At 37.8% G+C, this 24,462-nt stretch overlaps 1 protein-coding gene across 2 annotated transcripts in view; it reads right to left on the reverse strand.

Annotated features, from left to right (window-relative positions):
- The window catches only part of DPY19L4 (dpy-19-like 4 (C. elegans)), a 29,788-nt gene extending 8,376 nt beyond the window's left edge, over positions 1 to 21,412 (reverse strand). Inside the window, exons 1-16 of one of the 2 annotated variants that reach the window (XM_010577095.1) lie at positions 21,309 to 21,412; positions 20,210 to 20,334; positions 19,481 to 19,571; positions 17,598 to 17,719; positions 16,612 to 16,757; positions 14,646 to 14,769; positions 13,946 to 14,080; positions 12,533 to 12,664; positions 12,345 to 12,443; positions 11,055 to 11,128; positions 9,064 to 9,222; positions 7,234 to 7,353; positions 6,010 to 6,130; positions 4,464 to 4,520; positions 1,973 to 2,055; positions 40 to 172 (exon numbers count right to left, since the gene is read on the reverse strand). In XM_010577095.1, the coding sequence (XP_010575397.1) occupies positions 40 to 172; positions 1,973 to 2,055; positions 4,464 to 4,520; positions 6,010 to 6,130; positions 7,234 to 7,353; positions 9,064 to 9,222; positions 11,055 to 11,128; positions 12,345 to 12,443; positions 12,533 to 12,664; positions 13,946 to 14,080; positions 14,646 to 14,769; positions 16,612 to 16,757; positions 17,598 to 17,719; positions 19,481 to 19,571; positions 20,210 to 20,334; positions 21,309 to 21,363 (1,776 nt within the window). In that variant the 5' untranslated portion in view covers positions 21,364 to 21,412. The remainder of the gene's footprint in view (positions 1 to 39; positions 173 to 1,972; positions 2,056 to 4,463; positions 4,521 to 6,009; positions 6,131 to 7,233; positions 7,354 to 9,063; positions 9,223 to 11,054; positions 11,129 to 12,344; positions 12,444 to 12,532; positions 12,665 to 13,945; positions 14,081 to 14,645; positions 14,770 to 16,611; positions 16,758 to 17,597; positions 17,720 to 19,480; positions 19,572 to 20,209; positions 20,335 to 21,308) is intronic. The other variant, XM_010577096.1, reaches the window with a different exon arrangement.
- Between the last annotated feature and the right edge of the window lie 3,050 nt (positions 21,413 to 24,462).

A 24,462-nucleotide genomic window follows, 5' to 3' on the forward strand; every position in this document is an offset into this window, starting at 1 on the left:
ACTGATAATACACACACATTTATGGAATTGGATACTCACATTTTCATTTCTTTTTAGAAGATCATCATCATTATATAAAGGCAAGCTTGACACCATCCATCCGGTACAAAGCTTAATCACACCCATTAACTGTGGGCTGCCTGCAAACACAGCAGCCACAGGAGCCTGTCGTCTGCAAAAGCAACATCAACATACACGTCTGAGTACAGGATACATTTGTGAAATCAATGTTTTTAATTTTGTACGCTGTGCGAATCTTTTAAGGTGCTACGGTATGAATTGGAGTACACGACGATATCATTGGGGGTACAGTTACAATTGGTGTTAATGCTGCAGTGGCAGTAGTTTCCTTGCCAGGAAAAGCTCAGACCTGCAGCAATACAGAGTTTGCAAGGAAGGCCTCCTGCTGAGGCAAGGGCTGATGGCCATTCTTCTCCTCTTCTTGCAATCCATGGAGCACCATTCAGAGTGGTCCTGGAAGGGATCAAACTATTGCTTTTCTGAATGGTTGCTGACTTGTGACAAAACAAGCTTGGGAGGGAGGGTAGGGAGAAGGAGAAACAACATGATGTTATCTCGTAAGGGAAAGATTTGTGATTATTTTCATTTGATCTCCAGGACCATGTATTTCATCATCTACAAGTAAATAGTGTCATGATACAGAATAATGTCTACAGTAATTATATTTCTGGGCTTGGTTTAATCCTTTGACTATTCGTGTTCCTGAATTAGTGAAAGAAATCAGTCATTGTCACACTTTATTACAGACTTTGGGCAACTTTTCCTGCAGAAAAAAATCAAAATAAATTCATATTATCAGAGCGAAAATTTTAAGAAAATATACTGTAATAATGGGATTCAATTAAAATTCCAATATGGATATCTAAGTATATACTTAAGAAAAAAATCTTTGTTTTCATTAAAAAATATGAACAGCTGCTACAAATAAGGGTAGTCAAATTGCTCTTAGCTGAGTGAATCTCAATGCAATTCACCATGATTAATTATGTACTTGAAGTGTAATATATGCAGACTAATGTAAAAGCCATTAGGTACTTGGCATTATTCCACTTGCTGCCTTGAAGAGCTACAGCAGTGACAAACAACATACATTACTATTAACAGAAAGAAGAAATTGGCTGGAACACCGTAATTACCAGCCTTGCCTTTTCCGAAGATGAACAGGTTGACATTAAAGACTACATAAATACATAAAATAATATTCTAAAAAAAAAAAAAAAATACAGTTAAAGATAAGTAAGTTATCTGAATACAGGGGATCTACTTTTCAGAGAAGTGCAGTTCCTAATGACATAGTTCAAAGTTAGATTGATTGAGGCCAGAATCCAGTTCTGAAACTTTTGGTGAGAAAAAAAATATATCTGTGAAAATAACTTGACTCAGTATTAGCTATGTATATGGCTCAGTATAAACTATATAACATAGCTCAGTATTTGCTATGTCCTGCCTAGCCAGACAGATGAGAACCCTTCCAGCCTTTTTGTCAAAGGGGAAGTTTGAATCATACATGTTACACTGCATGTATCTTGACTGAAGTCTCTAAATCCTCACATTCAGGCATTTCATTTTACTGGCTCCTGCACACAAAAATTTCAGTGTTTCTGTCCCCCATTGGCATTACAATCTACATGAATCCTCTAATCTACTGAAAAGTTAGCGTGCAAAGAACCAAGTACTAAGACGTCCACCTTTACTTGGAAATTAGGCCTAGTAATGATACTAAACATGATTTGCTTGCATGTTTCAGGATCTTCTCTTGTAATCAATGATACATTCCTGTTTCCTTCCGTGGGAGTAATACCAAACATAAAATACACATTTCTCCTCCCATACATCATGGAATGACTCAGCAAGGGAAAACTCAGATTAATAGACGTAGCTCCACAAAATGCTGAGATAAAAATACTCTGACATAAAGTAGTAAAATAGAAATGTAGGACTTCATACTTACTTTATCCATGTCATAAGTTCTACTGTATCAGGATCATAGAATTCTTGTAGTTCTGAAAGCTCTGTCATTATCCTAGGGAAAAACTGATGGAAACATTTTTGGTTACTTACAGTTAAAAAAAAAAATCTATAGAGCATCTCATTACATTAAGGCCTTAAGTAACACAACAGAAATGGGTTTCATCTGAGTTTTCCCTCCTGATCACTATTTTTTGTTTAAGTATTTTGCAAAACACAGTTTATACTTACCTGACAACAGTAGACCTTCTCCCAAATATGTTAAACACAAGTTATCATCTCTCTCTATTTTATTAGAATACTTATAATAAAAAAAAATTTGAAAAACCCCATGCACCAACAACATTCATCAACTTTAACTGGTCTTAAATTCATCAAAATCATAGTTTAGGTTTTCATATGCAAATGCATATAAATAAGGGCACTGAACCAAGAAGCTGATAAATGTCTCCTGGTAAACCTGCTTGAGCAGGAAGGGTTGGACTGTTGTGACTTGATGGAAAGGTGCTATGCAAGCAGGACAGGAGAGAAGAAATTTCCTAGAAGAGTATTAATGTGGGTAATCTGCCTCTGACTTTTACCTCAATCACTGCAGTGAAGGAAAGTACACTATATTGTATGAAGTAGGATATCTCAGTTTATGCTCTTGAAAAACATTTTGGGAAAAGGAGGGATTCTGGAAGTCAGACAGAAGAAGACCGGCCCAGGTTGCAAGCCTATACCATGGCTTCCCTATCCTGTCAGGTTTGAGGAGTGAAGTAACAACAGGTCCTTTATTAAGATGGGAGATTTTGTCAGTCCTTGAGCCATTTTGAGTGTTTATCTGAAGAACGGACGGCTAGAAGCTGGCCAGCCTTGAGGGGCTGCAGCATATTCATGCTGTTGTAAATGCTAAGTGAAAGCTACTGGATGCCAGCACTTTTTGAAAAGGCTAAAGTTTACAGCTTATGCCAGACTAAAGGGACAACTTACTTCGGGACAGCCATAGTGGACAGACAGTTGGAAGTGGGAGCCTGCTTTTACCTGAGGAGTTTCCACCCCCATTACCTGGACAATTCAGCTAGCAAGTGATAGCAGTCTACAACCAGACATGTCAGGGTAGCACAAGAACAGTGCCATATGTTTACATCAGGGCTGAAAGCTGTAGCAGTGGTGTTATACATATACCTGAACTGTCCCCAGAACAAGAGCCAGACAGAAAGAGGAACAGCTACTGCCACCCCAGTGAGAACCAGCTTCACTTATCAATCAGAGCGCTTAGAAAAATCTAGTTAGATGAAGGACCATGCCAGACTGAGTCAGAAGGCAGCCAAGCAGAAAGATGCTGAGCTGTACATTCAGCCATTTATAGCCACGGTAAGAGATTAAGAGCCTCAAGGCATTTGCACTGTCCCGTTACTATTAATCAAAGTTTCCAAGCTCAGGGATGAGTTATAAACCTGGAGACCAAACTGTTCACCACTGCTTAAAAACAAAAACTGGACCTGCAATGGATGAAGCCCTCTAGAGTCCAAACCCTCACACTGCTTTTATTAAAAAATAATCTGAAAAAGAATTATTTGGTCAACTAAACTAGTTTCCTCTATTGTAATAGATTTCATAACTCTTTTGAGCAACTGTAGCTTTTTTTCAGGAGAATATCTATTGCTCTGGCAGAAATGTGTAAAAGAGTCAGATTACATTGCAACCAGAATTTCTATTATAAGACAGATGTTACAAAATCTGTTAAAATACTGTTTGTTAAGACTGGCTTTTATATTTGAATTCTTATAAAACCATTCAAACTAACTATTTTGAAGCTATGTCAGTATGGCAGAGGGTTACACTTTAAGGGATATGTCCCATTTTTTTGCACTTACAGAAGTTTAAAAAATAATTTCCAAACACTCTTACCCTAGTCTGTCTGTGACTTGCAATAAAGAACTAAGTATTTATTTCAAACATGGAAACATCTGTAGCTTTTCTTCCCTGTATTGTAGTATATACGTACCTCTACACAGTGCTCTACACAAAGGATTTAACTCTATTATAATTTGATGGGAGCTTTTCAAACAGATTATTTGCGTATGGCCTCCCATAATTTTACTTCCATCTAACCTCTCTCCCTCTCACTAAAACCAAGATTGGGGCAACACAGTTTTCAGTATCCTGAGTTTTTATTTGGCGGTATTTTCTTTGTTGAGTCAGTTTATATATCCAAAGCATAACAGCTGAATATCATAAAGTCTGTATTTAAACACTTCTTAATTACAGTAAGTGATCATTAACAAATTAAATTGTCAAATACCTCATACTGAAAAATGTAAACAGTTTTGTTTAAAAAAAACACCAAAACAAAACACATTTTCAGCGGCTGACAGCTTTTATTTCATCATATATATTTTACCAACTATATTGCATTATATTTGCTCATCATTTTGACTCATATTATGCCTACATACAAAACAAAAAAACACAAAAGGTACTTTTCTTACCTCTTTCCACAAGCTGAATCCAATTATTGTGGGAACTGCCATACTCAGAATAAGAGCCTAGAAAATACATGTTAGAAGAAATGGATTATGCATTGTTCTCCATTCTCCAGCCTCGGACTATCTGTTGATTCTGCTCATATAGTAGGCTACATTTACACCTGAAACCTTAGAATGACAGTAGGTGACACTTTGCGGTTTTCTACCAGGCAAAAAACTCTCTGCAAACAAGAATTTGCCTAATTTAGCATAGAAGAACTTACTTGACCCACGATAACTTTACCATCAATATTAGGGATGGTTAATTACTACTCAGATAACAATGATGCAATATGCACATGATGTACAGAACAGAAGAAAAGTAAACACCTCACATACAAACGCAATGAGATAATCTGAGAAAAGAAAAAAAGGTATGAAACAAGCATTTCAAACCTCTGATCTTGTTGATGCTTTTGTTCAGATTAACAATATTGATATGCAAAACCCAGAAACCCATTCTTCAGCACATCATTATTCTAGCTGATATAATTTTTGCTTTGCAAAAAGGAGAAAATAGCTCACAAGGTACAGGAAACATTTGGTAAGGAATGCACACAAGGCATTCTCTTGATAATTATCTATTAACACATCTACTATGTTAATAGTAAAAAAGCAGGTCCATATAGCAGAAAGCATGACACATATAAAAGAATGTGTTTACTATGTACGTGAACATATTGTTACTCCTTGACTGGAAGAACACTGTCAATGTTTCTGATGTAACAGTGTATGGCATTTTCACAAGTGACATGGTGAATCTCTGTTTAAGTATAAAATATTTATTCCTATAAGCCTCTCAAAATTAAGGTAAGTAATATCCTATTCTTATTTTATTAATAAAACAAATGCACAATGCTGCTAAAAATTGCACAAAGCAACTCTCAACACATTAAGAATAAAGTTAGGGTTGGAAGTGGGGAAGTTGTCTGCACTGTAGCACAAGCTCGTCTTCAATCACAACACTTCTCTATAATGGCCACACATGAACAAATCTTATGCAAAGTAATTAAACTTACCATTTCTTATGAAGCAGCTTTACTCTCAGCAATTAAATATACCTAACTACCACATTTTTAGCCTCATTTCCTAGTGAGACAAGGCTTATATCGATGCTTGCCTGCACGCCTGTACTTTTTCTCCTGTGCTCCTCCTAAAAAGCACATGACCTTCTTGGCCAATCTCAACTAAATATGACAGAAAGCTTGAGGTCTCAAAGATGTGTTAAAATAAATTAAACGGATGAGTCAAAGAGAGAGAGAGATGAAGACTTCATGCTTCTTAGGAGAAAAGGCTGTAGTGTGAACACAACTTTATCACCAGCTACCACAGAACATGTGAAAACGTGATATTAAGAACAAAAGACACAGAAAAAGCAGACTATCTGAAATCCACTGCTCACAAAATTACATGTTCTTTTAATGAGTTCCTCTATAGATCTTGGGTAATTGTTTGAAAAGTTATATGCTTGCCAGCTGTAATTCCCAAGATATCAGCAACAGCAACTCACCAGCAATATCGGGTGCACAGCTTTCAGTCGAAGCCACTTGAAAAGCGTCATCCAAAGCTCAGGAGAGCACACACCAAATGCAGCAAGCATGCAAACATAAGGTGTCCATAGATACTTCATTCTGAAAAACATTGCAATAACTTAATTGGGACTCTGCACATGCCTCTCTATTCAAGCTATTTATAAAAACATACAGATAATTTTTCATACGTCAAACACAGTCTAGATGTTCAAGCAATGTGAGATCAAATTTGATGGCACTGAAGGGTAAACCAAGAAAATCTCTAGCAGAAAAGGAGGCACCTGATTATCTGCTGCAAGATGTAGGAGCGAGATCCAAGGTAAAATGACAAAATCCTTCACAGAGTTTGGGGGGGGATGAAAGAAAAAGAAAGAGACTAGTAAAGTCACTTGGCTGTTACAGTTTTCCAGCCAAGCAAGGATAAAAAGCAGCTATTCAGCAAAGCTATACAGACACTGTACTATAAGGGAGTTCCTGAAGAAAGGAAAGGAAAATATTTAATAAACTGGTATTGCTACCTCTTAAGGATAGACTAGTCAAGTTAAAACAATTACATGGTAACACAACAGTCTGCTCACTTTAAGAATTGGTGAATATTCAGATTTTAGGACAATGAGTGTAATACAAACACAAGTCTGACACCTTCAAGCTGATTTAGCTGAGAGCAAAGATTAAAACAATAACGTCTTCCAAACATTAGCTTCCGTAGCTTTAAGGACTGACACAATACCTTTGAAAATAGATTTGCTACTGCTTTAACATGTCAAGCAAAGGTATACTTCATGCTAGCCTAGACACAAGAAGATGGATAAGAAATCTTTCACGTCCCAATATTCCAGAGCATACATTGTTCATCAAAACACTACACAAGATCTTGCTAGAATACAATACTAAAAGAATTACAGCACAGTTCTACACTTAAATACAACAAAGAAAGTGATTAAAATTTGCTTCAATTAATGTCTCAGATTTGGCTGCATTAAAGCTTGGAAAACACGTTAAAGAGACCAAGCACAATTCATCATATACCCGTATCCAATTTATAGTCAAACCGATCTTTGCTTTCTCCCCTACTAACTAGTACCACTATATGCCAAATACACTTCTGAAAAGGGATGAATTTCAAAGGGGTGAGTGGCGTATCATGTCCAGTTAGGAACTCTCTGTTGCTTTCAAAAGAGATACATCAAAATCAGACTTACCCTTCCAAACACATCGCTAGACAACCAAGTAAAATTGTGTGAATTACATGATAAACTATTTCTGGCCTCTCTCCAATTCGACCATCCTCAAGTTTAACTGTCTCTTTCAGTGGTTCACCACTGCAGTTGGAGAAAATGAGACATCACTTAATTCAGACATTACCTCAGGCAAAGGTGCCAATAAAAATACTCTTATGACTGTAAAGTCACCAGTACACTGAGATCATTCTGTGCCATATCATAAAATATTGTTGCACTGCTTATCTGGTTTTTGTACTTCATCAATGATCTATCAGTACCTGCTGGCCCTTGGTTTAGACGGTAAGCTCTCTGGAGCAATGGCTATGAATTGATACAATAGGATCACTGCCTATGACCATAAATCCTATTTTGAGGTAATTCAGCACCAAGAGACAGTCTAATTTAAGAGCATGCACACTCCACAATCATTTAGATGAAGCATGCTGTACATGCATTCTAACTAAGTTTCTTCATATCATTAACTTGGTGAAGAATTATGGAATCTGTGGGACGATAATTGTACATGGAATGAGTATACCATTTTATAACAAAATAAGATAACAAAACCAGTTTTTAGTCACATTATTATAAATCCTATATCAGTAATATATTATAAATAAAAATCAGAACCAAAATCTTACAACAAACGTTTTTCTACAAATGAGATAACAAGGTACACAATGGATAACATTTTATTCTACCATGATATAATTTCAGGTTACAATTTTATAATAAGCTTCCTCACAACAAATGGGAAAATATTAACTGCTTCAAAATAAAATAAAAAATTGAGGAGGGAGAAGGTTTATTTTAAGCTTTTATTTAAAAAGCTGTTGGCCATACTGGAGTCACTGCTCATTACAAAGTAGTAAATAGCTATTTCAACCACTAGCAAAAAAATCAGAAGTTTGTTTCACTGTTTTGAATATACTATCACACATCCAACCTGACAAATATTTTCATTTATAGCAGTATAATCTTTATCTATTAGAAGTCTTGGTCCTTGAAAAAAATCTATTGATTTTTGCTGCAGACAGGTGAGAAATTTGCCCTAATACCTGAACAGTTACACAACTCATCCTCTACCAGAAAGAGATAATTTCCTAGCCACTGAGTTTCCAAGACAAGTTACTCTAGGATCTACAGTGTTGCTATTCTTAGTCTGTAAACAGACAGCTCCACTACCCTTTCTCAAGGGAACTGTGAATCACTGTGAAACTACAAATAATTGAGTCAGTTTTACTTCAGCTCTGTTCTGAGCAGCAAAGGCTGATGGACCTTATCACAGTAAACAAGATTTAAAAAAAAACCAAAAAAACCCAACAAAACCACCAAACAGTGAAGCATTAGAAATCTGAAATCCTCTCAACTCCACCCATCTCATCCTTCGCAGTATGTAAACTTGGGAAAAAAAACAAACAAACAAACCCAAAACAGAGAAACAAATTCGCTAGCAACAGTCAGATAACTTTTCTGTTGGAAGGGGAAAACAGACAAAACATCTTTCTCCCTTGCAGTGGGAAGAGACATAAACACATCACAAAACATTAGCTAAAGCTCTGCAGGAATTGCACCTATGGGGAAACAAACCAATGACAACTCCCTGTCCTGACTGGAGGGATGCTCAGGAAGCTCCTCACTAAAGGACTTTCTTTAGGAGACTCTGGTGGGCCTTTCCACTCGTGCTCACACCCTGGCAAGCTACACAGTGCAACAAACTTTGGAGCAACAATTATGATGACCATTCACTTAAGACATTCATGAACCTCTTATTTTTAACTTATTTTTCAGTATAAATAAGTTACTTACCAAATTCTCCTAAAAATGACCTGAGTTACAGAAAAAAGGCAGATAATTAATACTAAAATATAGAAAGGCAACAGTGATGACTGTGTTAGTCGCAAAAAAAAGTCTTGGGAGGGTGCCTGAAGAGATTCTTGACAAAGGAGCCAATTCATTGTAAAATTCCTAGTGAGGCAAAAACATCCCATTAAAAACAACAGCAATACCCCACAGATTAGCAAAAAAACCCCTGCACACAACCAATCACAGTTTAACCTATTCATGTCATAGGAAACTATTTCAAATTAATCCTTGAAAAGTTATCTTTTTATCATTTGAAACCACTTTGCAAGTACTCTTTAGAGTAACTGTCAAGAGCTTATCTTTCAAAAAAGAATCAGTGATCTGAAGAGACCAGACTACAACTCTTTCATATCACAAAAACCCAACCTCCCATTTAACTCCATTATGGGGACCACAAAGCACTTCATTGTCACAGTGGATTAAGATTTTAGAGATACTGATGCAAGAAGGTATGCTTGTCCTCATTCCAAACGGGGAGATGAAGAAGGGAAAGTGGTCATCTGAGATCACAAGCCCGAGGCACTGCCAAGAATAGAATCCTTAATGCTGAAATTCTAGTTCTGTAGCCGAACCCACTTGATCATTCTTCTTTCTCAATTAATGAGCAGAAAGCTTATATACTCTGCCAAGAAGCACTATCGATGTGTATTCTCAACTGGAATTGGTGCAGCATGTGATGCTTTGAATGCATTCTTGTCTTATTTTGTTTTGCTTTCCTCCCTCTTTTCTGTTTCTTTTCCCCCAAGGGAAGACTAGAGAACTGAACCACTTTCAATTGGACAGAATCAGTTTAAAGATTAACAGCTGGGCATGTCCAAACTGGCCTTAGAAGACAGGTCTTGAAGCTCTTGTGCTGCAAACCATAATTCCAACCCACAGTTACACAATTTTCTAGGCGTAGTTGCACCCAGTTTGTCTCAATCACTGTCTTCATTGCAGAGTTTGACAGCCTGGAAAGTAACACGTAGCAAGTCCCTGGGGGAAAAAAAATAAAATCCATAATACCTGGTAGCTGAAGAAACTGAAATCCTGACCAGCAGCAGTCCTTTCTTTTCTTGCAAAACACTTACAAATGAGCATGTATGTGTGTTAAACACTGCATCTTAGTCGATGTCATTACATCTTGTCTTCCAAAAATTCCCCAACAATTTCATTTATGTGTAATGTCATTTTGCACTTCTTCCCCTGAAAGGCTGTGAAGTAGTTTTGTAAGAGAGATGCAGTTCCCGGAGAGAGTCCCAATTCCTGCACAAAATTGCAAGTCTTGGCTTGGGTCCAGGAGGTGTCTCAGTCCTTACCAATACTCCATTTGAAGTTCTGCAGAAAATCTGTAGCCATGACGTCATCTTCTTGTAGACCAACATTCAACTCTTTACAGATGCAAACATTTTTTCTTAAAATCACAACAATTCCCTCTGACTTTTAAGTCGTCTCTTGTCCGAATTTCTTCCAAAACATACAGGGTTTTCTTCTGGGGTGTTATTCCTACAAAACTAAAAATAAAACCCCACAACCCAGCCCTGTTTTGAGATAGTACCAATAGTTCATGACTCTTTTCAGAGCCCTTTCTTTTCCAGGCTATAAAAGGTTAGTAGTACCACCACCTTCACCCTATTATCTCTGCTTTCAAGTCTTATTAGAAACACTAGACAGGGTACAGAAAGTTTTTGCTCTTCAGCATCAAAAGAAAACAAAAATCTATTAAATGTTTTCACCCCAAGGCATGAAAAATATTGAGGTGCCTCATAAACCCCAAAATCCTAAGTGAATTCTGTATATGCATCTTTTTTTAAGACAATCTTAAAACCAGGTGACAAATAGAAACTGTTTCCCTAACTCCTCTATAAAATTCTCACAACCCACTGAAATTTTACACTCACAGCAGTTTCAGAAGTTTGGATAGCTTAGAAGGTGTAAAGAGTTTAAAAACTTACTTAGTTGTGTTTAAGCCAAGTTTTACTTCAATGAACTTCAGCAAATGCTCATTTTCTTTATGAGGAACAACCATCTGAAAATTAAGTTAGCAGAGAAAAATCTTATGAAGTGCTGGAAGCAGATTTCATGTGGTCACTTCATTCAGATTACAAATGGGAACAATCAACTATTCAAGATTAAGTTAAAACTAACAAATTGGATTAAGTGTGCCAATTAAGGTACTGGTATAGTATCGTAAATCTTCACTTAAACCAATCTATCTTTAGGGCTTCCTTGAGAATATCATTCCCTTCATTTCATTCATGTACCCCAACAGGAGGGCAAGTGAAAATCTGTCAATAAGTTGTCAGAAGACTACCAAGCAGTGTAAAAAGGATTATGAAAAACATAGACTTACCCCCAAGCAAGCCAAAGAACATTGCATTTGGCTCCACTAAACAATAGGACTGCAGTCTAGCAAAAGTTATAAGCATTTGTAATCTTCACATAAATTGTTTGAGCAGCCAAAAGTTCTGTGTACTGTCTATGTAATTTAAGTCATATTTTTCAAGGTTAGGTTTTATTTTCCTGGAGATACAGCAAGGCTAGCCAGTCTGAATGGCACAAGAAAATAATCAGATCTGAACTTCTCTCTAACTTTTTAGGGTTCAGTAGCTTCTTTATTTTTAAGTCGACACTGTTAATTAACACAACCAGGGTGAGTTTGAGACATAGAGGAAAAACACAATAAATTATGCAAAAGACTAGAGCCAGCAAGAGGGAGTTGCTAACCAAAATACAAGACCAGGCTAAAATCCTATTGTGTAATCTCAACTCCTAGCTGACTCCGACACTAAGCAAAGGTCTCTGTTCCCATGTTCTAGTTGAAACTTAATTGAAAATTGACATCTACCCTGAGACTACTCATACCGATTCCTGGCTACTAGGTCTTCTCCATACACAAGAATATCATTTTAATATTCAGACCAGTTTGTAGAGGCCATCCAAGTTATAACAAAGCCCACATTTATGAAATACCTCGTGTGATTTAAAGAGTTTTTCTATGCCATGCTTTAACCTCAACCCAAAAGATCAAAACCCCAACAAGAAACAGCTGCTTGAGTTGTTAAAGACTTTTTATACAAATACAGAATGACTCAATTTTTAGTACTCCAATTTGCTATGAATTAAGCGATGAACTCTCAGATCAGTAAGATTAAGCAACATTTCAAAAGATTTTTCCAAGATACATCTGCAACTTTCCATTTACATTTTGACAAATAAAATCACTTTTTACAGAGGAATCTTACCTTTAGTAAGAAGTTTAGTGTCACTGTTATTGTAAGTACCAAATAAATGTACATTATTTTCAGCAATCTTGACATAAATGTACCTTTTTTCATATTCATCTGCAAAAATATTTTAAGAATGCCATATCATTTGGAGTTCAGTTTAAATAATAAAAACTACACACAGAGTTAGAGGAGAGTCTAGTTACCTGAAGGCATTTAGAGAGCATTAAAGCTGCTACAAGACTCAGTAATGGTGACACCAGTAAGGCTGAATTTTCAAACTGCAAAAGGTACCCCAAGAAGAGAGAAAACAAGTAGATTTTGTATACTTCATGGACCTGTTGAAGAAACAAAATAAAACACAATAAAATAAAATTGCAGTTGATACACGTCTTGCTTTTTAGAGAATTAGATAGCTCACTCCATTCCTCTGTTAATCAGGGGATTAATGGATCTCTATCCTCCAACTCATGAATCTAGCAGGGTACCATTTGGCTCTGGAAAGTATTTCACATCAAACGATCCTGGTCAGCCCCACTAATTAATGCACAATTACTTCACAAGAATTCTGTAAAAATGCCAAAAGTAGTAGTATTTTACAAAGCCTCCCCATTCAGTAACACCTCACTATGATGCAGCATGAAGAAGTAACCACAATGCAACCGTATGAACACACAATTTGTGTGAAAGAGCTGACTACTGTAAACATGCGCTTTCCTTGCCCTCACAATAAGTTGTTCATTTAACCTATCTTAGGAATATACAGACTGTTACTGATACTTTCTGTTATTTACTAATTGATAAGCAGATCTTCTAAACCCTGATACTTGATTTTTTAGACTTTTACCAAAACACTCATCTTCTCCCTTTTATTTTAAGGACCCTGCTTTGAACTAAAATAGATTAAACATTTCCCACTGCTGAGGAACAGAAAAAAAAGCAATTGAAAGAAGTGATGAATTAGAATTGCATGCAGTTTGAAACGGAAGTTACATCTAATAAAACTAGAAGGCACACATGTACAAAGTAGCATATATACCATGGCAATAGGCAGAGTAAAAATGCCTTATTGTTGCAACATTTCTAAGAACCATTTTGCAGAATAAATTCAAACACTTTCTTGTATTGAAAAATCAATTGGCCTTCAGCATCTCTCTAGCCTATTTACTGGCTAAATCAGTACAGGGTGGGCCATTCAGGGTGAATATGAGCCCTTTAACTGCACGGAGCCAACAGAGCAGTTTTTTGGTCAGCCCCACCCTACTGTGAATAGGGGAAAGAAAAGAAGAGGCAGCTAGGCCAAAAAGGATGCATGACTGAGTATCATTCATCACTCTTTCAGCTCTCCAAGGAAGTTTGAGGTCTCAGCAGCTTTGTCTCGCTTCTGACCCTTTTGTTAGGAAAGCTGTCCCAAACACAGTAGTCCAAAAGACAGTGAGCTTAAACTCATTTTATTCTTCTGACGGACATGACATGCACTTCAGCTGGACCCACGCTGCAAGACGCTCAAGTCCTCACTCAGTCTGCACCCTTTGGAGCTCCTGAGCATTATTTACGGCAGGCACCTCTGAGGCTGTATTTAAGTCCCCAATTATCAGTAGGCTGAAGAGTTCTAATACCTTCTCTGTCTGTGCCAGGGCAAAGCTGTCTAGCAGAAAAAGAGAAACAGCCTGGACAAACAGGAGGTAATGACTGTATTCCCACATCATCATGAAGGTATACGTTGAAGCACTCACCAAAAGGTAACAAAACTTCTAGAGAAAAAAAGAAAACCAAAAAAAAGCATTAATTTCATACTATGCATCTCTGTCACTAAGTAACTGAGAGGTCATTAAAACAGAAACTATGGAAATTAATTATTATTTTAGGAAATAATCAAAATACTGACTTCAGACATATTTAACATTGTCAGATGGAAGAAATTACTGAAACATTCAAAAACATTTAAAACCAATCAGAAGAAACATCTTTGACAGTGAGACAGGGAAAGGAAGTTACCACCATCTTCTCCAAGCAACAGGAAGAGCAACAAAATAATTTACACAGTGAGAAAAAATCTGCATCAGTTTATTTTAAAAAGACAGCACACAGCTCTTTACCACACTGTTCTCTCTGAACCCTCATGGGGGCATAACAGGGCAGGGCACGAGTCGCTTAGCAAAAACTGCACATGCCTAGGTGAAATCCAAGTGGCTGTTTTGAAAAGAACAAACAAAACATCTATTGTTTTCTGCTTAATAGGGCAATAGTGAGAGAGGTAACTACTCTAGAGCACAGTTCTACCAGCAACTCTTTATTAAGAAATTAATTTTGCTTTACCTCAGCAGAACAATTTAGGGTTTTTTTTAAATAGCCTGTGAGAGCTGCTACTTGACATGCAAAATATGGCAAAGCCCAATTTTCCCTTGATGGTATGGAGTAATCAATTCTTGTTGTATCTGTCCTAGAATAAAGTACAGACAAACAAAATTATTAAAAGATTTATGGAACAAAAGTATCAAGGAAAGCCTAAATGTCACTTCTAGTTATCAGTGTGGCCTTGCAAGCAAACTATTCCTGTGTTAGCTGTAAAGTAATACTGACACAATTTCACTGCTGATACAGGTCACAAATTTAATATCAGCATGGAAGGTCCAATCTTTAGTTATTTATTCAGCAGGTCTCCTTATTAGGTGGCATTTACAGGACTGAAGCCAAAGACCATCTGCCTCCAGCCTTTTCTGGCCCACAACACTGTGTGAGCCGGACGCATCACGCACTGCACGCAACATGCACTGCTTCTGCCAACCTGCACTGTGACAATGGAGCCTTCTTTGGCCATGAGCAGTGCTAAATGGTCTTATGTTATGTCCGTAGGCAGGGGATCACTGCTGTAACAGCAGCTTTTCACATTACAATGAAAATCAGCTCACAGCTGAGAGAAAAGATTCCTTTCAGTTCTCACACAATATGTTTTAAATAAGTGATTTAAGCGGTCGAGCACAACATACTTAGAATCCAAAGTAGTGCTCCCTCATAGCAGCAGCACCAGCAGATACTCTGTCTACAGGGAAAACTCTGCCCAGCAAAACAAGAGATTAAAGACGGATGGGGAGCATGCAGGGTCTTCTCATGGAATGACTTGACAGTATCTGCACAATTAGAGCTGTAGGAGAAAGTTTTAAAAGTGCTAAAGTGACTTAGAAGCACAAGTCACACTTTCAAATGTGATCAAAGGCATCAGTTTCAGAGGTACATAGTCTTCTTTGTGTCTACTATGCTTTTAAAAAGAAGCCTCAAGCTCCTTAATCATTTAGATATTTGAAAGCATCACCTTTTACTTTTACCTCTGAAGCCTCTTACAGAGGCGTATTTGGAGCTTTTTTAACTACTAGACCTTTCAATTTGTTAACATTGTTTAATCTTCTTTGCTGTTGAAAAAAATACAGCTTTATTCACCATTTTTCCTACTTTCTACTGTTTACACCAGCTTGATGAGCAGTATTTTTAGCTACTAATCACAGATTTGGTCATGATGACTTCACACTCCTAAAAGAAGCCTCCCAACAGTTCAACTTTAAAGGCATATCTCTAACATTTTGCTCCTCCATAAGTCTTTTCTTTCAAGTGCTCTCAAGCTCACAGAAAGCCCCAGAGCTACTTGGTGACAAACGAGGAGCCTGAACACAAGTTCTCATTGCCCAAATGAGGCTCTCGATTACTGCAGTGTTTCATAAAGGGAAGGAACATTTTCTTGCAAGTGAAATGTTTTAAAATAAAAAAACCCTTGAGATCAGGATCCTCTAAGAAGATTCCACTTTGCACAAAAACCCACTACAAAATGCAGATTAAAAAAAAAATAAAAAATCAAAGACTCTTTACAAGAAAAATCAAGGTCATTTCCTTCTAAGCAACAGAACAACCGTCACAACATTTAGAGCTGGACACAGAGAAGAATTCTGTTTTACAGCAGCTTTGGAAATTTGTTTTCATTCTTCACCAGCACAAAACCAAAACCTTCTGAGGAATGTTTTTGCAAAATGGAATTGCGTGAGAACACTCCTGTATTCACACACATACATCAAGTCAGTTCATCTAGCAGTGTGGATGGTTTGGACAACAGGAGGCCTTTCCATTAATAAAAGCATCATGAGAATGAGTGCATCTCTGGGAAATGTTTTGTATTCAGCATAAGAGCTTGCTCTCAAAATGAGAACACAAAGTTTAATAGAAAGCATTTCAATCCGCTCTAATATTTTAAAATGCCTTATTCACAAACTAGATTGTAGAAAGATGTTTTTCTTACCTGTTAATAATGAACCATGCTACAGTCAGCATTCCTGCCAGCCAAGTCCCACTCATAACCCAACTGGTTACAAACAATGCAGTCACATAAATTCCCTGCAGTCCAAAAACTATACCAATGTAGAAATACACTGGTTCAATAACTTCCTGAAATTACAAATAAAAACGAAGAGACATAGCGGCAACTGAGCTGAAGCTGGAAATGATTACTATTTACTATTTGCATACTGCTAACAGTGTGCTAGGTGCTTTACAAACAGGTAAGAGACAGCCCCTATTCTAGAAAAGTATTGAGCATGCTTTTATTTTGGGCTCAGGGAGAACAAAGCAGTGTGAATTAAAAGCACACTTCAGGACTCAGCTTGCTAGTGCCATGATTTTTGTATTTGTTTTAGCATGAACATTGTTATGTGTCAGATTTAATAAATCTATACTGCAGTGAGATACAAAGTTCACAGGACTACTGGAAGAAGTTATGTAGGGGAGAAACTTGGAGAAGTAAAGATGTGGCAAAAACGGTTCCAAAATTAATAAAAAAAGAAAGGTAAATGAGAGAGGACACAAGTATGCAGCATAAGCAGAACAAAGCCTGAGCAGAGCAGAGAGAGACAAAAGGTTTATCTACAAAAGTGTTTTTCTCTTTTATCTATATGGGAATGCCTAGAGACAGGTACCACTATAACAGACTTCTGTACTCCGAAGGAGCTAACTTTCCTGTTTTTAATGGATAGCACAGATACTCTCCAAATTTCTAAGCAGTTTGTAGAAGTAAAGAATAACAGACAGAAAAGTTTAGTGCATATAAACCCCCAAAATCCTATGCCAGAGACTGATCATAATTGAGGAGAACCTGGATCTGGTGAGAGGCGTAGCTCAACTCATTCAGCAAATATTGCATGTGTTTATTGTATACAGCATAGAAAGTCTCATACACACACACATACACAACCACAACGAAAGCACAGGAAGTAGGAGAAATGCACATACTTCGCTACCAGATGCTTGATATAAAACACTGGCAATCAACTCTGGGTACAAAGTCATTTGCTGGACTGCATTTATCGTCTTCAGTGATACTGTCTTATTGTTGTGTGTCAACTCATAAACACCTGTAGACAAAAAAAAAAGTATTATTCTTGGAATCACTTACTATTGCTGTTCTTAAAAGAGGTGAAAGCATACTCAAAAGTAGGGGGAAACAGACTTGACCATTAAAGCTACTGACTGATTCACCACTCCTAATTTTAAAGGAAGGAGAAATTTCTGTGCCAGATGCCACTCCACCGTACTAATTTAGTGACAAAGTTACTACCATTTTCTGATCTAGTCTTTAAATAGAAGGCCCAAAACTAACCAGCTAAAGCGCAGTCTTTTCAGTAACCTACTGATGCAGCCCTGGAACCAGCTACCTACAGATCACCTTCACAGGAGGTTAAGAAGTGATACAAATATCTAATAGGGACAAGCAGGATGCATTAAACCCATCTCCACAAAGAGGTCAGATATGATGGCCTTGTCACCATTTTCAGCCCTGTGTTTCTGAGACTTCTGAGAATCACTCACTCAACACAATACGCCTTTGTATGGGATCAAGATAAAATTGAAGCTGGCATACTTGAAGGATACATGATTCTGAGATATTATATTTAAAGACTTGTCATTACTTAGGACAATAGAGGGAAGAGGAAAAATAATCCAAATTAGGGGGGGGGGGGGAAGGAACAAAACCCCCAACAACAATGCAACAGCCAAACAAGCTAACTGCTTCCATCTCTGAGTGTATCTTGGTGTGTGGTCTGCAGCTGGTTCTCTGCAGGCCAAACCAGGTCTTGCAGGACTTATAACTGGGTCCAGCACAGCTATGATACACCTTTGAAAACTGCGTGCCCCCATAATACCTAGTAGACACATGAGTCTACCTGTTTGCACAGGCAGCATGCCTGGACGAGGCAGTCCATCTATTCAGAGCAAGGGTGATCTCCCCAGAGATAATGAGGAACTGACTGTATCGAAGACCCATTATATATTGCTGACGTGCTACACATCAGCTGGGAAACTGTTTAACCAATAAAACTATACATACAAAGTTTAACTGGCTTCAGATGAGGTTTCACAAGGGGACTGAACTAATTCAACGGCTGACCACTGAGAGATAGGGCTGTTCACTCCCTCTTCTGGAGTTCTCGCCTTTTCCCCATGCTAGCCAGCTGCCCTTCTGAACTCACTAAACTAGCATTAAATTGTTCCATCTTCTTTTCATTGCTTTAGTTTTCTGCTGGTTTAGGGACCTAGGGTGAGTGAGCTCTAGAGCCAGCGCAGGATAAAGATCAGGGGTGCAAAGGAAGGAGAGACCATGGCCACCCAGTTTGTTCTCCTTCCTTTTGATTTCTGTCCCCATCACTCAGTGCTCATCAACATCTATTCATCATAGCTGACAGGAGTAGAAACCTCTGGCAAGGACAGGATGGAGCAGATCAACTCTTGACAGAAACTGTTCCATCTTCTCACAGAGGATGGAAAACAGTAATTTCCATCCCCCACTCCCAGATTAAACATAAATTATGCTTACATGGCAGAAAATCCACTATGTAGCATAGGCAAACCCAATGATAACTTCCATACGGGGCAGTATGAGAGTAATATTAATCCCACTGCAAAGTAGTGATTAAAGGCGATCTGGTGGAATACAGGATAGTTAAATATTGTTTTTTTAAAAGGCACTGAAAAGTTAGGACAGTTTGCAGTTTTTAATCTGACTGATATACCTGTATAAGAGTATAAAATCAGTCTCCCCAGTCTGCAGGAGGTTTTTTACTATCTCCAAACGGAACAGGACTTTTCAAGGTTAATAAAACAAACAGGGTTTGTACCTCTTTCAAAGGAAGGAGCCTTTAGCAGTTCTTTATAGAATGAGTAATAAATGGCGCTGTCACCCTGAAATGTAATTTCTCGTTCAAGTTCCTAGAAAAAAAAAAATATATTCACCTCCTGCAATCTCTTCCCATAGAAGACTATATATTTTCAGATAGACTGGTTTTGTAATACAGCACTTGGTTATGACTCTACTGTACATCTTCAAAGTATTCCACAAAACATTAATCTTCACAGCACCTCCGTCAGGTATATAAAGGCCTCTATAACTTAGCAAACATGCTTGGAATCAGAGCAACTCAAATCTACATCATAAGTCAGCACAAGATCCACAGGATCCTTTCATATTCACAAACCTGAATTTCATTCAACTTTCCATACTTCACTAAATAATACAGTTCTTAAAAAAAACAAACCCAAAACATACATTCCTGTTGTTTAGCTTATGCAATCCCAGTATGCTTCAGTTTTTTCTCCAAATTTTAGAAAGGTATTTCAATTATAAAGGGTGGCATGGAAAAACATACAAAAGCATGACAAGACAAGACTACTGGTAGTAGGAGAAACACTTAAAAAAAAAAAAAAAAGAAAGAAAGAAAACAAAAAAAAGAGGCCTGAGCAAGAGGACACAGGATTCTATAAGCAAGTAGTTCCAACCTGACATGGATCAGCTTTGATTTCAAGGATACAATTTGGCTTTTGTTTCAGTAGTTTAACTTTTTCTTTACCTGCCTGCTGGAAAACCAGAATTTCCGTTCATGATATGTTGAGAGGTACACAGCGTACATCATTCCACTAGTGACTGCCGCAAGACAGCCAAAGAAAAGTTTCGCAAAACGCTGAATTAACATATCTGAAAAGGGACAGCGAAAAAGCTAAAATAGTCCAGAGGATTTAGAAACAAACAGTATGCCCTACATATGACTCATTTCTGAACAGCAAGTAAACTTACTAGCATCCGAATTATCACACCATCAGCAGCACAGATACATTGAGAACTCGTTTGTTACTCCTGTCCTGCAGAATTTTCTTTCCCAGTTGTTACCATTGCTTCATACGACTCTCAAAAAAAATACTCACACACTACACTGCAGATTTCTCTCCATGCTAGTAAGTTTCATTTTCAAATGAATTCCAAGAAGAAAAAGTGTCTTCCAAGTAAACAGAGCAAACTCTAAACCCAGAACACCACAAACTTCTTAGAGGCATTAACAGAAAGAGGTGGCAATACAACATCTAGCATCAATACCAACACATTCTATTCTCCATTCTGTTTTTAAATATGAGAGGAAGGAACTAATCTGAATTTTACCAAACTCATTCAATGGGTGTCTACTTCACCTGTAGCTCCTTCAAGTTAGTACGCATTTCTAATATAAAAGTTTTTGGTAGCTCGTGAGCACTTGCCTAAAATTACACCTGGGTTTAGTTCTGTTTCTTGAAAAGCTGTAAGAACTTTTTGTCTGTTCATGTTTCAGTACCATTACTTCACGCCTTTCAGCTCCCCAACCAAAAGATCACTCCAGGCGCAATTAAAATATTTATTTGTACTCAAATAGTAACAACAGTAAGATTCTTAACCCATCTGCCTCTCCCCTCCCCCCCGCCCCCAACCTGAAACAATCCAGAACTACCGTTTCACTCTGCAATACATAAAATGTCATTATTAAAGAATTCTAAAGTGCATGCCTGTTTTTTCTTGAAACATTCAAAAACCTAATTCAAAATAAGTCTGTTATAAATTACTGTGCTACAAATATCTTCCCATAAAATGTTAAAGAATAATGAAAAATAAATCAGAAGTTGGCTAAAAATTCTGTAGCTTACACTTTGGCGATCTTCCCAGCTTTGCGTTTTCTTTGTTTCTCTCCTCTGAAGCCATTTTGTCAGATTCTGTACAGTTTTGCTTCTTTCTCTGTCGCAGGTCTGCTGCCCCTGAAGACATTTTTTTTTAAGTTATTCCAACACAATACCTAAAATTGCACTCTGAGAAATGCACACAGCAGCAAGTAACAGCCAGTAATTGCTACTGATTTAATCCCAGAGCAGATATATTTGACAAAAAGACTCAATTAAAGTATGTCATATGCCTAACTAAAATAATAATGTAACAATAGAGAAATCAATTTGTATGTTATTCCTTAGAAAATCCAATAGTTTTCTCCTGAGGCCATACTCTGGGATTACCCAGAACCCAAACTGGAAGCTAACTGGTTTATTCCATGGTGAATGTATTACACAAATGAAGGAAAGCAGTAGTTTAGATAAGTTGATAGAGACACTGGGAGAAATTGGTGCCAATTTCATTGTACTCTCATCCTGGTTTCATGCTGCTATAGTACAGTAGTGTACTAAGCACATTATACTGTAATACATAAACTGGGCTTGTCCATTACTTTTAAATTGAGCTGCCTGTTATTCATATGGTGAAAGCTTTTATAAAGCAAATATATGATACTATAAAGTAAATATATTGCTACTTTTTTCCAGATCTACTGGAACTAAGCAGATTTATGAATTTTTAGTCTAACATATAATTAAAAAGCCTAGTCTGCTAGGCCATGTAGATCACATCACAAGACTGAGGGCTTCTTTGGCTTCTGTTAAGTTTTCTGTAAACAACAGCAGTTTGAAGCCCTGGCCCATTTATTTTACAGTCTGAAAGGCAACAAGGCTAATTCACAGAGTGTAAGTCTCCATACAGAAGGACTCATTGCCAAAAGTCTGTTATAATTACTATATTAAAGATGACACATTTATGTCATTTAGAATTTATGTCATTTAGAATTGTGATGAAAAGGTTTAACTGTAACTCATGCTCCAGATTTTTTAGCTCTCCAGTTTGACCTACTGTGCAACATTGCTTGAGATTTTGTAGCCACTGATTTCCTCTGGACATAAAACAGCTCTTTTCATAAAGCCATTCAACTTTAAACTTGAGGTGTCAATCTTCACATCCCACAACAAGCCTTTTAATTACTCTGGTTGCATATTACTTCAAGTCTAAACCAGTCTACTTTTAACTCCCAACTTTTAAATCTAGAAGTTAGAAACTAGAGATCGCAATATAAATAAACTGTTAGTGGTGTCTGCCTGTATCAGGACACATGTATTTGTGTTTTAACAGAATTTTCAAAGCAATTTATAAGTTATTCTGAGCAAATCAAGACTTCAATGATAACATTTTTCATGGAATGAACAGAAAATGCCTATCTTCTTAAATAAGACAAGAATTGGAAATATATTGAACAAAACAAGGTTTAGGGTGTTTAGTATCACATTTATCATTCTGTCAATCCAAAATGAAATATACACCAGTATCTCTTCACGTCATGTATACGAGTTAATCAGCAACACAAACACTAAGTGCACTGCACTGAAAAGTCACTTGTACCACACAAAATAAAATGGGGCAAAACCCCCTAGATCACCAGAATGGGTAGATACGTGCTTGGAAAGACAACTGTATGCCCTTGTCATAAGCAACAGCAGTGAGAACACTGGAGGAAAAGGCATTTCTTTCGCTCTTCTGGCAGATAAGTAAGCCATATTAGAAGTGTAACACACTTATGAAGTCTAGACTTACCAGCAGTAATAGAAAATGCCCAAAGAAAGAACAATTTAAAATTCTAATTCCGAAACAACTACATCTCAGTCAGCAAATGATCTTCACCTCAGTTTTGAAGACTGCTCAACAGATTCCCCCCCTCAAAGCAATAACAAAGAAGGATCCAAGTATGCTACTTCTGTTGCATTTGCAGCTGCCTCAAACAAGAAAAACGCTGTTTCCTCTTCTATGAATCCTTTAAATGGGGTGAAATGAAAGTCAAACAAGGTGACAACTAAAAATAATCTAGGATTTTGAACTGATGACACAGCCTCCAGTACCTCTCTATCCAGCATGCAATTTTTCATGAGATTGCTTTCTAGCTCTCTGGAAGTTCCCAGTGCATTTTTTTCCAACTCTTGTTCAGACAACATACATTCCACTTTTTTTGGTGTGTATCCATTGCTCCTGTGTGCCACTATATTAATCCATTTTTCACCTGCAAATTGAGCACTGCCTGCAATTCTTGTCCTCTCATCTAAAGAAGGATAAGATAGAGCTGGGAAATGTTTAGAGAAGGGCCATGAGGATGATCAAAGGTGTGCAATGGCTCCCATACAAGGAACCAGGAAGCAAGCTGAGGATGCCTCAGTCTGGAAAAGAAAATGACCAAGAGAAACATGCCGGAGGTCTACAAGGTAGTGAAGTACACAAGCAGGCTGAATAGAGAGCAGTGATTCACCTTCTTTTCTAATACTGGAACAAGAAGTTATCAAACAAACCCAGTGAGTCAGGCTAGAAGGAACCAGTTCGTTGCACATTGCCTTCATGTAGACCACTCCTACCCAAAGAATGTTCTGTAAATGAAGAGCTTACACAGATTCAAGAGAAGATGGACACATTTGTGGAGGACAAACAACCAAAGACTACCAAATACACAGAAACCATGTCCAGCTCAGAAAGTACCCCAGGTGAGAACAGCTGGGAGGCTGCAATATACCATGGGACAGTATTGCACATGCTTGTTTTGCTCTTGCATTTCCCTGGGTGCCTACTTACAGTCGTGTTTCTGCCAATTTCCCCAAGAAAACTAAATGCTAACTCCTAGGGCCCACGAAGGGAATTAGCACAAAAGAGACCTAGAGAAAAATAATTTTATGGGGGGCTAAAAGGGAAACGAGGGATGTGACAGACTTGAAACATACAGTCGGGGAAACGGAAGGGATGCCAAAGAAAAAGCACGCTCACAGAAGCGCCCACGAAGCTGACGGATGCTGCCCGGCGGGCTCTGCACAGGGGCAATGCCGGGTGAGGGAACAGAAACAGACCCCAAGTTTCTGGGCTCCCATCCACCCAGCTTCCTCCCGCTCGGTGCTGCAAACGACGGGCTGCCCTGGGCAGGGAAGAGGAGGCCTCGTCAGCGGGGGCCGCCGA

Source organism: Haliaeetus leucocephalus, unplaced genomic scaffold, assembly GCF_000737465.1.
Source record: "Haliaeetus leucocephalus isolate CR32 unplaced genomic scaffold, Haliaeetus_leucocephalus-4.0 Scaffold555, whole genome shotgun sequence".
Classification (NCBI taxonomy): Eukaryota; Metazoa; Chordata; class Aves; order Accipitriformes; family Accipitridae; genus Haliaeetus; species Haliaeetus leucocephalus.